Source organism: Psittacula echo, assembly GCF_963264785.1.
Source record: "Psittacula echo genome assembly, chromosome: 5".
Lineage (NCBI taxonomy): Eukaryota > Metazoa > Chordata > Aves > Psittaciformes > Psittacidae > Psittacula > Psittacula echo.
In genome coordinates, this window is record NC_137739.1 from 22,525,322 (window position 1) to 22,537,674 (window position 12,353).

The 12,353-nt window shown below is 42.1% G+C and overlaps 1 protein-coding gene across 1 annotated transcript in view; it reads left to right on the forward strand.

Moving 5' to 3' along the window:
- Positions 1–7,335: 7,335 nt before the first annotated feature.
- The window catches only part of PRMT3 (protein arginine methyltransferase 3), a gene marked incomplete at its 3' end in the record, with an annotated part of 65,208 nt that continues 60,190 nt past the window's right edge, over positions 7,336–12,353 (forward strand). Inside the window, exons 1-5 of the mRNA XM_080618504.1 lie at positions 7,336–7,367; positions 7,471–7,600; positions 8,310–8,392; positions 9,334–9,383; positions 11,313–11,415. Coding sequence (XP_080474630.1) covers positions 7,346–7,367; positions 7,471–7,600; positions 8,310–8,392; positions 9,334–9,383; positions 11,313–11,415 — 388 coding nt within the window. The 5' untranslated portion in view covers positions 7,336–7,345. The remainder of the gene's footprint in view (positions 7,368–7,470; positions 7,601–8,309; positions 8,393–9,333; positions 9,384–11,312; positions 11,416–12,353) is intronic.

The following is a 12,353-nucleotide window of genomic DNA, read 5'->3' on the forward strand; positions in this document are numbered from 1 at the left end:
AAGCAGGCCGGTTGGGAGGAGAGGAGAAAATCCATCAGAAATTTAGCAGCTAAAAAAAAAAAAAACAAACCCAAACGTTTACAATCAGCTTGAGGGCTCAGTGGATTTGTGAAATCGTTTGAGATTAACAGGCTATTGATTGCTAATAAAACAATATTTAGCTTTGTCTGATGAACAGCAATGGAGAAAGGTGTGGGCACCTTGTCAAACAAGACCCATTGAGGGCAGATGATGGGTTAAGTGTGGGGGTCTGAGTGGCAGCGTGGGTGCCTGGTCTTCAAGGAGAACTTGTCAGTTGTTCGTAAGGCTGGTGAAAGGAAGGACGCCAGCGCTTGATGGCTGGGGTAGTATTGATGCAAGTTAGCTGACTAATCAGATTGAAAAAGTCTCATGGTATTTATGTCACTTTAATTTTCATCAAACAATTGGAGACGACAGCACTCTATTAAGAAGAGGTTGATCCAGAACTAAAGCTAAATAAATTAGGGTCTCAGTTTAATCAAATTATCCTTCCACTGGCCTTGGATTAACAGAGGGAGACAGCGTCTGTCTAGGCACTTCTCATTGGCTGGTTTATTTTTCTTTAAAGAAGCTGCTCCAAAGAATGGGAGATTTAACACACATAGCTACTACTTATTATACCTCAAGCAAGCACCTTTTAAAGAAGTGGGAATTAATATTTTTCAGGAGAATTTGCAGTTTTACTAAAGGATATTTCCATTTTTATGTTAGTTTTGTGCAGTTTTAGTTTTCAGAAATGAACTGAAAATGAGGCAAAAATCTGTCAATAAAAAAGATAAACCAAGAGACCTTGTGAAAAACTGGCTCAAAAATCTTATCTAATGATATCTTGTTTGATTCACAATGGATAGTTTTCTTGCCTTAAAACTAATTTGTTTGCACATTTACATTTAGCTATTTTTTATTTGCATTATTTGTGCAGGGTATGTCATTCTTTTTGCTCCTTCCTACATTCTTTAGATCTCTGGGAGAAGCCTTTGAGGTAGTTAGATTGTTTCTGAAAAAACAATTTTTCCAAGCTGTTTGGTATCTAATTTACACAAAGCGATAGCAACTCTCTTTTTGATACGAGCAACATAAAGAAATCATGTGTTTATAGATCCTCTACAAAGATTTAACTGACTTGGTGCAGTGAATCTTTCGAAACCTTGAACTCACGACATACTCCCAATGTGTGTGTTGTCAGAATCATCGTATGAGAAGTCTCTCCAGTTTTCTAGATATAGAAACAAAAGTAAAATAGCACATCCTTTGCTGGAAGCAACCGAATTAATTCCAGTTAACTATGAAGTTTATCTTTGAAACATGCAAAGTGATGGGTACCCCCTCCCATCTTTCTTGGAAAAGTAATTTTACAAGAAAAACACTGTCAGTGGATGTGGTCCTATGCCTGATTTGAGGGACTTCTTAGAAGGGCAGGTCATGACAAGACAAGGGGGAATGGCTTTAACCTGACAGAAGGGAGACTGAGATGAGATCTTAGGCAGAAGTTCTCCCCTGTGAGGGTGGTGAGGCGCTGGCACAGGTTGCCCAGAGAAGCTGTGGGTGCCCCATCCAGTGTTCAAGGCCAGGCTGGATGGGGCTTGGAGCAACCTGGTCCAGTAGAAGGTGTCCCTGCCCGTGGCAGGGTTTCGAACTGGATGAGCTTTAAGCTCCATTCCAACCCAAACCAGTCTGGGATTCCATTACTTCTAACTTGGTTTTCTCTGCTTGTGATCACCAATATTGCTCCTCATTCTGCTGAGAGAGTCACAACTCAGGAAAAGTAGACCCTACACAATATCACACTCTTCCTCTACTTGCATTTTAGTTCTGCTATTCAAGGCATTCTCATCATGCCCTTGGAAATCTAGGCACTAAGCGGTAAATTCCTGAAATAGCGATTAAAACTTGCACTAATGATCTTTCATTTATGATTTCTAAATTTTTCTTCAGCTGTAATATTGTTATTTAGAGCTCAAACAATTAAAGCCTTTATGTTCTGGCACAACACAAGATTCCTATCTTTGATCTATTACTCCTCATGAACATGGAGCAGAGCTGGTTCTGGTGAACTTAACATTCTTAGATGCTCAGCCCCTCACAAGAAGGGCTTTTGGTTCAAAGTAACTCATCTGGGTATTTACATCCAGGTTTCACTAAATGCTTAATATCCAATGTTGATGTGACACTAAGTATCTTGTGGATATTTAAAAACCATTAAGTACCAAATAGTTGCTTTTTCGGGTTTGTTTTCAGTGCACAGCCCTCAGAATTTCATGAGTTTGACCTGTTAACTTATATAAACTGCTACCTGTCCTAACTTGCTTTCTTACTGGGAATTAATAGCAACCACATTTTTATGGTTAAAACATGATCTAAGGTTAACATTTCATTTTACTACAAAAGGGCATAGGATTTCTTTTGTAGCTTATCTTTACAGCCATTTACATCCAGGTATTTCCTACTGTTGAAACACAGATATTAACAGATAGAAAAGTCTGAATTCCTTACAATACTTTCTCTTTGAACACTGGTTTAGCCTTAAGATACTTAGGATTACTTTTTTCTTTTCATTTACCCTTTGGACATTAAATAGTGAAAGTAACTCTGGAGATGACTGATTTTTCTAAACCTCTAAGTATTTTATTATTCTTTTAACATTATCTGATGAGTTATCTCAGTTGGATCCCAGAGGTCTGTAGCACCTGAAATTCTCCTGCCTTCCTCAAGCTGCTGCACAACGCACTTCTTACACAGGCACTTCTGCAGGTGCATAAATGTATTTTATCTCAAGGTAGTATCACTTATTCTTCTACACTGTGGATTTGTTCTAATGGCAGAGACTGGTTTTGCTCAATCTTTCACTGAAAATTGACACTTGTAGTATTTGTACCAACAGTGCTACACTTCGGGCTGTACATTCCTGCTGCTTGCTGTTCCTCCAAGCTGCTGACTGAATAAATGCTGAAGAGTAATGGTTTAACCAGCCTGTCTGTCAGGGATTAAACATCAGAGGAAAGATAACAGCCCGTCTAATCAGTTTGCTGATCTGATGCAAGAAAAGTAGGGGAGAAGGTGACGTTTGTATTTCCTTTGCCTTGCTGACAGATTGAGAAATGCTGCTTTAATGTTAAAGGAAAGGGAAGAGAGAAAGAACGGAGGGGACTAAAAATCGCCTCTGTAACATCCTGAGTCCCACATTTCATTGCAGCCCTCTCTTTGCCTTGGCAGCCTCTCCCAGACTCACTTCAGCTAGAGGTCTAGGCTTTCTCTCTCAAGTTTAAACTTAACCCTACCTTCAGGGTTAGCCCTAGACAGGGTTCCCTGAGCTCTGCCCAGGTGAAAAATATCTCTGTCAGTTATTTTCATTCTGATTTTTATCAAGGGGAATATGCCTGAATTCCCCCTTCAGCTGAGAGGGTAATAAAGGTGTAAGGAGTCACTGGCATTAATGATATTTTACTTGCAAAATGTGAAGTTTCTGCACCTATTACTGCTGCAGCTACGCTGTTCATTGCTGTGCAATGTAGGGAAGTAACAGCTTTGAGAACCTCCTCATGGCTACACATCCTAAAGTCTTAATGAAACAACCAGTTTCTGCTGTTAGACTGCTTGCTACAGTTTCCATCATTAATTTAATAAAGCAACACACTGTGATGGGAGGACCAAGTGTAAGAGAGCGTTTGTGATCATACTCTGTGCTTTGGGGAGCATCATTCTTGGCACTTGTATGTAGCAGGCTGGGTTTAGTATCCAAGGACCGCAGTGTAAAACCTGAGACAGCTTGGACTTTCTAGATAGAGAATGCTTTTGAAATGTAATCTTCAGTCTTGAGTTTGGTTCTATGCATTTGTCTGTTGATGACCCTGAGTGGTTAAAATTGAACAAATATAACTGACTACGAGTGACTAAGAAGTGAATTGGCTATTTAATGTTAAACTTGAAATGTTTTCTCTCTATGTTATTTTCTGATTGATTACACAGGGTAAAGTCATAGCTATTTAATAACAGCATGCTAAAAAATGTTTCATTTGTTTCCCGTGTGATTGCTATTAACACTCTTTCTTTGCTTTTGAATAATGACAAGCACTGTGATCACAAAAAGGAGTGATGGCAGGTGGAGAATGAAGTTATACATGCTTGGAAATCCTGATGAAACAAAGCCCATGAGCGACATGTTGACACTATATTTTGTGTGCAAACACTAACAGCCTCCCCAGTGTTGTGCTTCCAGATCAGGGGGAAAAAAGTTTGAAATGCAGTAAAAATGGTAAATATTTGAAGTTTCTTCCCCTTGGCGTGGATTATGAAATAGTAATCCATTACATTGTAAATCATTCTGCACCATGCAAATCCATTTACAGGGATTAGCAGATTGTAACAAAGATGATCATATTCCAAGCAGTACCAGTGTAAGTTAACCTCTTCTCCTGCAGGGTTTCATACAGTCTTCACCCAACATGTTGTATACACTGACCCAAATAAGCAGGTGCTTTGCATTTATAGAGAATCTTAATTCACACCATAATAAAGAAGAAAGTTCGGTTACAAGGCTGTGCAGCACATTCAGTCTCTGAGTGGACTCAACAATAGCTGAGGGTGTGCAGTGGAGCAAAGAGTACGCAATCAGTGACCTCGTGCCCCTTTGGTGGGGGAGAATGCTAGTAAAACACAAAGAAGCTGCTGTTTCTGCTTTTGCTGCTATCAGTCCGGCATTCCTAACAGAGCAGTGGCTGTTAAATCTATTTCTGTGCTAAGCTGCTTGAGGAAGAGTAGAGAAAAAATAGGTATAATTGTTTTGTGTCACTTCTATTCCTTTCATGAAGATAGAAGCATCTGTCTTGCCTCAATTTCTTCTGTACATTCAAGGTACTCAGCATTTGGCCAGCATTTTGCACTAATTCCAATTCAGTGAGTAGTACTGAGTTGCTGTGTAAGGAAACAATTCCATGAGGAGCATTGGTTTACACCACTGAGCAGGGTTTGCAGAGTTGGTGTTATCTTGTCGTACTTCTAGAAGTAATTCTGAATGGATACGGAATTTAAAAATGAAACACAAAGCAGAATTTATGAAGGATTCTGATTTAGTAGCTCTTAGATCCTTTTGCAACCTGTCACTCTAGTCTTATCTAATATCAGTTTCCATACTGAGATTTTTTGTCTCCCTTTGGATTTGCCTATTACTAACCATGACTAATCTAGTTAATTAGTACCATACTTAAAAGCCTCCTTTGCTAGCCGTGAGAGATAGAAGGGTAAGCAAAAGGGAAAATTAAGATACAGAAAATTAAGACAGATTGACAAGTACAGATCAGAAATCAGAGACTGTAATCCAGACAAGTAAATTCAGACTTTCGGATTTTCTTCTTGAATTCTGCATTCCTCCTCCCCTTTTTTTTTTTTTTTCTTCTTACCATCAATTCAAATCTCTGTAATTTTACACTCATCAAAGACCACTGAATTTGCACACTAAAAGAGACCCTTTGCACACTGAGACTAGAATCTCTCCCTTGGTTCCACCCCTCTAGAGATGACCACAACCTGTGATAATGATAATGGTGGTGGTCCCTCTCCTGAGCAACAATAACTACCGTGTACTAACCAGCACATGGTACCTAGTCTTATGCTGAATGCTACCTATTGAGATTAATTGCTGCTGCAAACCAAGCCTTTCTACAATAAATATAATGTAGAATAGCTTCTTATAAAACATAATATTGGAGATGACAAGGGAAGAGATTATTGCCGTGTCTGCCCTGGTGCAGAAAGCATGGTGCCTGGATGCTCCAAGATTTTAATTTGGGGCTAGGAGCTTGTTCCCATGGCCTACAGTCCTGGAGCAGCCTGGAGGTTTCCTTTGAAAAAGGAACCTGTTTGATGCATTCTGAGGCCACACTGCATTGTGGGGGAGTTTGGCATATCAGCTTTTAAAGGACACATCTCTTGAAGTGCTGAGGCAGAGGCACTGTAACTTTGCTGAGTGGATGAAGAGTGGGAGGTGCCCCTGCCCATGGCAGGGGGGTTGGAACTGGATGATTGTAAGGTCTTCCCAACCCAAACTGTTCTATGATTCTATGATATGTGATCTGATCAAAAGCAGCATGAGCAGCAGATGGAGGGAAGGGATTCTGCCCCTCTACTGTGTTCTGGGGAGACCCCCCCCCTGCAGTCCTGCGTCCAGCTCTGGGGCAACACCACCAGAGGGACATGGAGCTGTTGGAGAGAGTCCAGAGGAGGCCATGGACATGCTGTGAGGGCTGGAGTAGCTCTGCTCTGGAGCCAGGCTGAGAGGAGGCCTGTTCAGCCTGGAGAAGAGAAGGCTCCAGGGAGACCTAAGAGCAGCTCTCAGTGCCTACAGGGTCTACACGAAACCTGGAAAGCGGCTTTGGACAAGGGCCTGTAGGGACAGAACAAGGGGGAATGGCTTTAACCTGACAGAGGGGAGACTGAGATGAGCTCTTAGGCAGAAGTTCTTCTCTGTGAGGGTGGTGAGGCGCTGGCACAGGTTGCCCAGAGAAGCTGTGGCTGCCCCATCCCTGGCAGTGTTCAAGGCTGGGCTGGACACGGCTTAGAGCGACCTGGTCTAGTGGAAGGTGTCCCTGCCTGTGGCATAGGGTTGGAACTGCATGAGCTTTAAGCTCACTTCCAACTGAAATCAGTCTAGGATTCTATGAAGAGATGAAACAAAGCAGGTTTGGTAACTTGCCTCGAATCTTAAATACTGTCTTTTTCAGATAATGCTTACGCTTTGTTTTGCTATGTTATTTTTTTAAACCACTTTTTAACTTCTGCATTTCTCTCAATTTCAAAAGTCTGTTGCTGAACTTTGTTTAAAAGCTGGTAGTCTGTTGCTGAACTTTGTTTAAAAGCTGGTAGTCATGTGTTCTTTCCTTTAACTCTCCCATCACAGCCACACTACTTGTGAAAATAAGAAACCCATCTGCCACTTGCCTCTCAATTGCGGAAGGTACGATCCACCTCCGGGCAGAAATAATCTCTTGTATTTTAGGCTGGCTGACGAGTGACCCTTTATCCGTCCGCCTGCTTTTCTCGCCATCAGGCATTATCACAGCAGCCGCCGCCTCGGCGAGAACAGCGCTAACAGGGAAGCTGCGTCCCCGCCCTCCTCCATGGCTCGGCCCCACGAGACGGCACCGCCCCCGGCTCTCCCTCCCCTCACTGCGGGCGTTTGAAACGTCCCGGTTGGGGCTGGCAGCAGTGGTGACACCTTTCACCGCCAGGGGGCGCGCTAGCCCCCCTTAGCCAACCCTCCCGCGCTGACGTCGACAGGCGGGGCGGGGCTGCTGCCCGGAAGCGGCGCACGTGGGGCGGTGGCGGAGCGATGGGGGCCCAGTGGATACCAGGTGGGTGCTGGGGATTCTCTTCCTCTTCGTTCCCGTTTCTCGTCCCACCTTTACCATCCGCTCTGCGCCGGTCGGTAACTGTTCGCTGCTGTTGGCTCCACAGGGACCGCCGTGCCGCCCGCCGACGAGGAGATGCCTGAGCTGTCCGATGGTGAAGAGGCCTGGGAGGAGGAAGAGCAGGAGGTGGAAGGCACCGCTGAGGGCTTGCGGACCCGCTGCCTTTTCTGCGACAGGTTTGGCAGCCACCCTAGGGCCGCGGTGTGCGCTCGTTATCCCCACGCTGGGGCGAGGGGGAATCCTGAGTTGTGGTGCTACCCGTGCAGCTCCTGAGAAGGGGAGCCTGGGGGGTGAGTGCCCACAGCCGGCCCGCGGGGGCAGCCGTGTCACGGACATGAATAATAAGTTGTTTATATCGGGGTGCTGTAGCCCGCTGGTGTTCTGTGTGGCCTCTCTAGAGCCAGAGGGCTGTTAAATCCAGGCTAGACGAGAGAGAGATATGCGAAGGATATCCCCCTTTCCTCCCTCCGAAGCAGCATGAAAGCTTCTCTTCTGAATTCTCTTTATCATCTTTTGCCATCGTCAGTAAATAGATGTTAACTTTCATTGTGATGCAGCAGACCTCGCTGGTCAACTCTGTGTGCGGTTCTTAAATTTTGAGTTAAATGCTGTCTCTGCACTCAAGGAGGTTTTGAAAGTTAATAGTGCTTGTGGTTTTGTCAAACAGAGGATTTGCATTTATTACCTTTTGGTGTAAAATATTTTGCAAACAAGGTAAAAGTTTTTTTGTGAGCAAGTGCCTGTTGATCCTTTCTTAAAGGCAGAAATAATGTGTTCTGAACACGTTGCCTAGCAGGTCAGAACAGAGCATAGCAAATGTTTCTTAAGTGTGTTCCAACTTCTCAATGTGCTAATACTGCATGTTTAATAACTTGTTATTTATAGGTTGTTTACTTCTGCTGAAGATGTGTTTTCCCACTGCAAAGCAGAGCATGAATTCAGTGTTTGTGATGTGATTCAGAAACATGGTAAGATTTTTCATGACTTGTCGTTTCCTGCCATATACCACTGTCTCACTTAAAATAAATTGCAAAGATTAGTTTGTTCCTAACTGACTTCCTGGTTGTAGCTGGAGATTCCATGATTGAACAAGATAAGTTATTGTACTATGTGTTATCTTTGCGTTGGCAGTTTCCCATGTGCTTTATCTTCTGGTAAAGCTCTCAACTAGTAACAAAAATAAGACTGATCTCTGCTGGCTTGTGCTCAGTCTTCACTGTCTGCTTGATACTGCTGATGTCTTTTAAGCTATTTGCAGTCTTGGCTTATGTTCCTTCAGGTCATCACAGGAAGGTATATCCTGCAATCACTGTTTCATTCTTTACAAGTGAAGTTTAACGTTGGCTTTGAATTGAAGCTGTAATATATTTAGGCCAAGGTAGTGACTGAAGGAAGGAGGTGCAAAAAGGAGGATGTATGTGCAGGGAATTGCTATTTAAACTACTGTTATTTCTGAGCAAGGTTTTAAATAAGTATTGGTCTGTATTCCTGATGGGTAGGATCAGTTCACATTTTATAAAGCAGAAAGCTAAAAATACAAACAAAGGGGTTTGATAGCCTAAAATATCAGCAGGGTGTCTTATAGGAGATAAATGTGCTTGTCCTGATATAGTTGCCTGCCAAATGAATTAAGTCCATGTTCATAGTCCACATTTTCATGGGTTCCATTCTTAATTTGTTGCAAATGTATTTGTCCCAAGGGTGACAGTTTCCTGGTTTAGTCCTAAGGAGAAGAAAAGCGCAAATGGCAAATTTCAGATAGGAATATTACAGTGGTAATGACTTACAACTCAAGGGGAAACTGGCCAACTGATCTAGTAATTATATTCATATCATTGTAAGATGTGTGTGGTTTTCTGTAACATAAACTGTCTCTCTTTTCATCACGCCCTCCTTTCTTTCTTTTCAGGACTTGATTTTTATGGATACATTAAACTAATAAACTTTGTTAGATTAAAGGTAGGTGTGCCACATACTACTACTGTCACTCATGTCTGGAGAAAGGGAAATTAAGATGTCTGTCTTTCAATTTGTCCTTTTTTAATAACTGTATGGAATTTGGTATATCTAGAAATAAGAAATCACAGGAATTAAAAAAACTATGAATTGGTTTATTTAGATATAAAGTTATTTTAAAATATATTAATGTGAGTTTTGTTGTTTCCAGAAGAGGATCTTCAGACTTGCAAAAACCCCAGGCTATAGAGTATCATGTTGTTTTGTTAATTTATCTCAGCCTTTGACTCTGCTGTCTTGCCCCAGTAATGGGTTTGCTTCTTAATAAGTGAAGTTTCTTAGTGCTTGTGTGTGTATTGGTATAAAAGAGTACCTTCTGGGGACATGAGTTGTCCAGACTGCTCTGTTAGTATGGACAACACCTTAAGTCACAGAACCTAAAATTCATCTCTGCTAAAATGATACCAGAAGCTGGAAAGCAGATGAGAACCTACAGTTTCAAGTTAGGCCTGGGTGTATTTTGTGTAGTTTTTCACTTTGAAGTGTGTTCCTTGCTTGTTCCCTGAAAGTTTAGGTTTAGACTTAATAATCATCTTACCCAATTAAGCATTTTTTAACTTGAATCTTCAAACCTTAAATCATCAAATAGTTATTTAAGACATCACTAGCTATGGAGAGTAAACAGAAAAATGGAAAAACTGAAGTCCAGAATGTCACCTTTCTTGGCAAAGTATTAACTGGCCAGATGCAAGCAAGAGAGAATACGCAATTTCTGACGCTTGTCCCTACAGCGCTGTTTGCGTGAAAACATTTGGCATAATGAGTATCTTGGCTTTATTGGTTAGCCCTACTGCAAGCTGTAGGTCTGATGCAGGCAAGCACCTGAGTGAACTTGGTTCCTGATACCAGTTTAATCCTGCAACTATCCTTCAATGTCTATCAGTCTGTTGTGCCTTTCTGCTCATACTGAACTCCTTGACCCTGTAGCTTCCTGGGCTTTGGGACTAGCTCATAGGTGTAGTTTTACACTATTCTCTGGTTACTGTGGTTGTAGTGGCAGTTGTCAGGGTCCAACTGGAGAAAAACCCAGTGTCAGAAATACTTTGTTTGTGATTCCCAGAGTGAAATGAAGACACAAGTGGGGTTAAGTACTGTAATCGATCTGTTTGTGTGTTATAAAATATTATAAAAAACATAGCGATAGGACAGGTCAGAAAAAAAGAATACAAATTAAGCAAGAATTCAGAGTGCAGAAGGATAGTCACCACCATGGATACAGCGACATCCCAAGGATCCGTAGCGTCGTCATTGTCTTTGATGATGGGTGTCCTCCTGGGTCTGTAGTTGTCATCAGAGGTGGGTGGCCACAACAGCGATTACCTTTTCCCCCTTTTATTTTGTGTTGGGGAGGGTATCTCTATTCTTAATGTGATGTACTCCACATTCCTGGTGGATCATGTGCATCCAGTTTTGCTGGTCTTGCAGCCAGCTCTTCAACTGCACATGTCTGTCAGCAATCCTTGAGATAATGGACAGCAATTCCTCACACCAGTCCTTAAGATAATGGACTGTGGAGTCTTATCTTGGCTCTTCCTGCCCGTCTTGCAGACAATGGAGAGTGGAGTGCCGTCTCAGCTTTTCATACCAATCTTTGAGACAGCAGACAGTGGAGTCTGATTTTAGTTCAGTCTCTCACAGCGGTGTGCTGAGTACTGGCTGTCAGAGGCAGGATGGAAGCCAGAACTCTATTTATTTACTGTTCCCACTAGCCATGCTTTAAAGTAGTATCTTTCTCAGCCTTTGCTACAAAGCTGCTTAATAATGCCTTAGTTATTTTAATGTGTGGAAGAACAGATCTTTGCCTTATTTTCTTGAATGAAATTTAAGGTGTTTTCAAAGAAGCAGCTTACGTTCTCTTCTGTTTTTGTCTAGAAACCAACAGGACCATATTTGAGTTCTCTCGGCAGCCCACTGCCCTGGGAAGGAGAGGAATATTTGAAACCAGAGCTAGAAGATGATCTCCTCCTTCAGTTTGGTAAACAAATATGTTTCAGTATGACTGTATTGCTTTGTAGGGTAAACGTGGTGTTAGCAGAGTTTATGTCATATAAGCATCATCGCTATTACTGACTTACAACCATGAGAAAGTCCACATACTAGCTGAAGTCATGACATTAAGTCACACTCTAAAAATGTTACCACATGTCATATGTTGGCTTTTAGTGATTGAGATTTCCATGGCCCTGTCCTGTTACCTGTATTCACTTCTTGTAGATAAGGTGTTCATAGTGGAGACGCTGTGTGTAATAATTAAGCAGGTCAGAGAGGCGCTCCATCCAAACCTAATTATAGAATCATAGAATGGTTTGGGTTGGAAGGGACCTTAAAGCTCATCCAGTTCCAACCCCTGCCACATGCAGGGACACCTTCCACTAGACCAGGTTGCTTCAAGCCCCGTCCAACCTGGCCTTGAGCACTGCCAGGGATGAGGCAGCCACAGCTTCTCTGGGCAGCCTGTTCCAGTATCTCACAAAGCTTCTAAAACTTCTAAATGTAGGTTTTTAAAATAATTTATTAAAAGATGTATGTTCTAAGTAAGGAGTAATTCCTTTTGAAAATATCGTAATGTCTTACACAGGTCCAACCCAGTGTAAGATACATAGTTGCATAGTTCTGCTTCTTTAGTGGTTCTAGCAAAGTAGAAGCAGCTTTAGTTTCTCTCTCATGACAGTTAATCAGATGGTCTTGAGAGAATTTAGTTTGACTTTTGAACTTATTTTAGCTGCCCACGGTTCTGTCACCTTCTTACTATCTCATGCTTGATTGTACATCTTTCTTTTACCTAAACCATAAGGTACTTAAGGCTATTTTATTATCTGTACAATCTGGAATGAGTTTTACACTTTTCTAAGCAAGCCTTGCTGCATGATCACTGAGATAATGTGTGGTAGAGGACACTAGTTGGTTATTTAG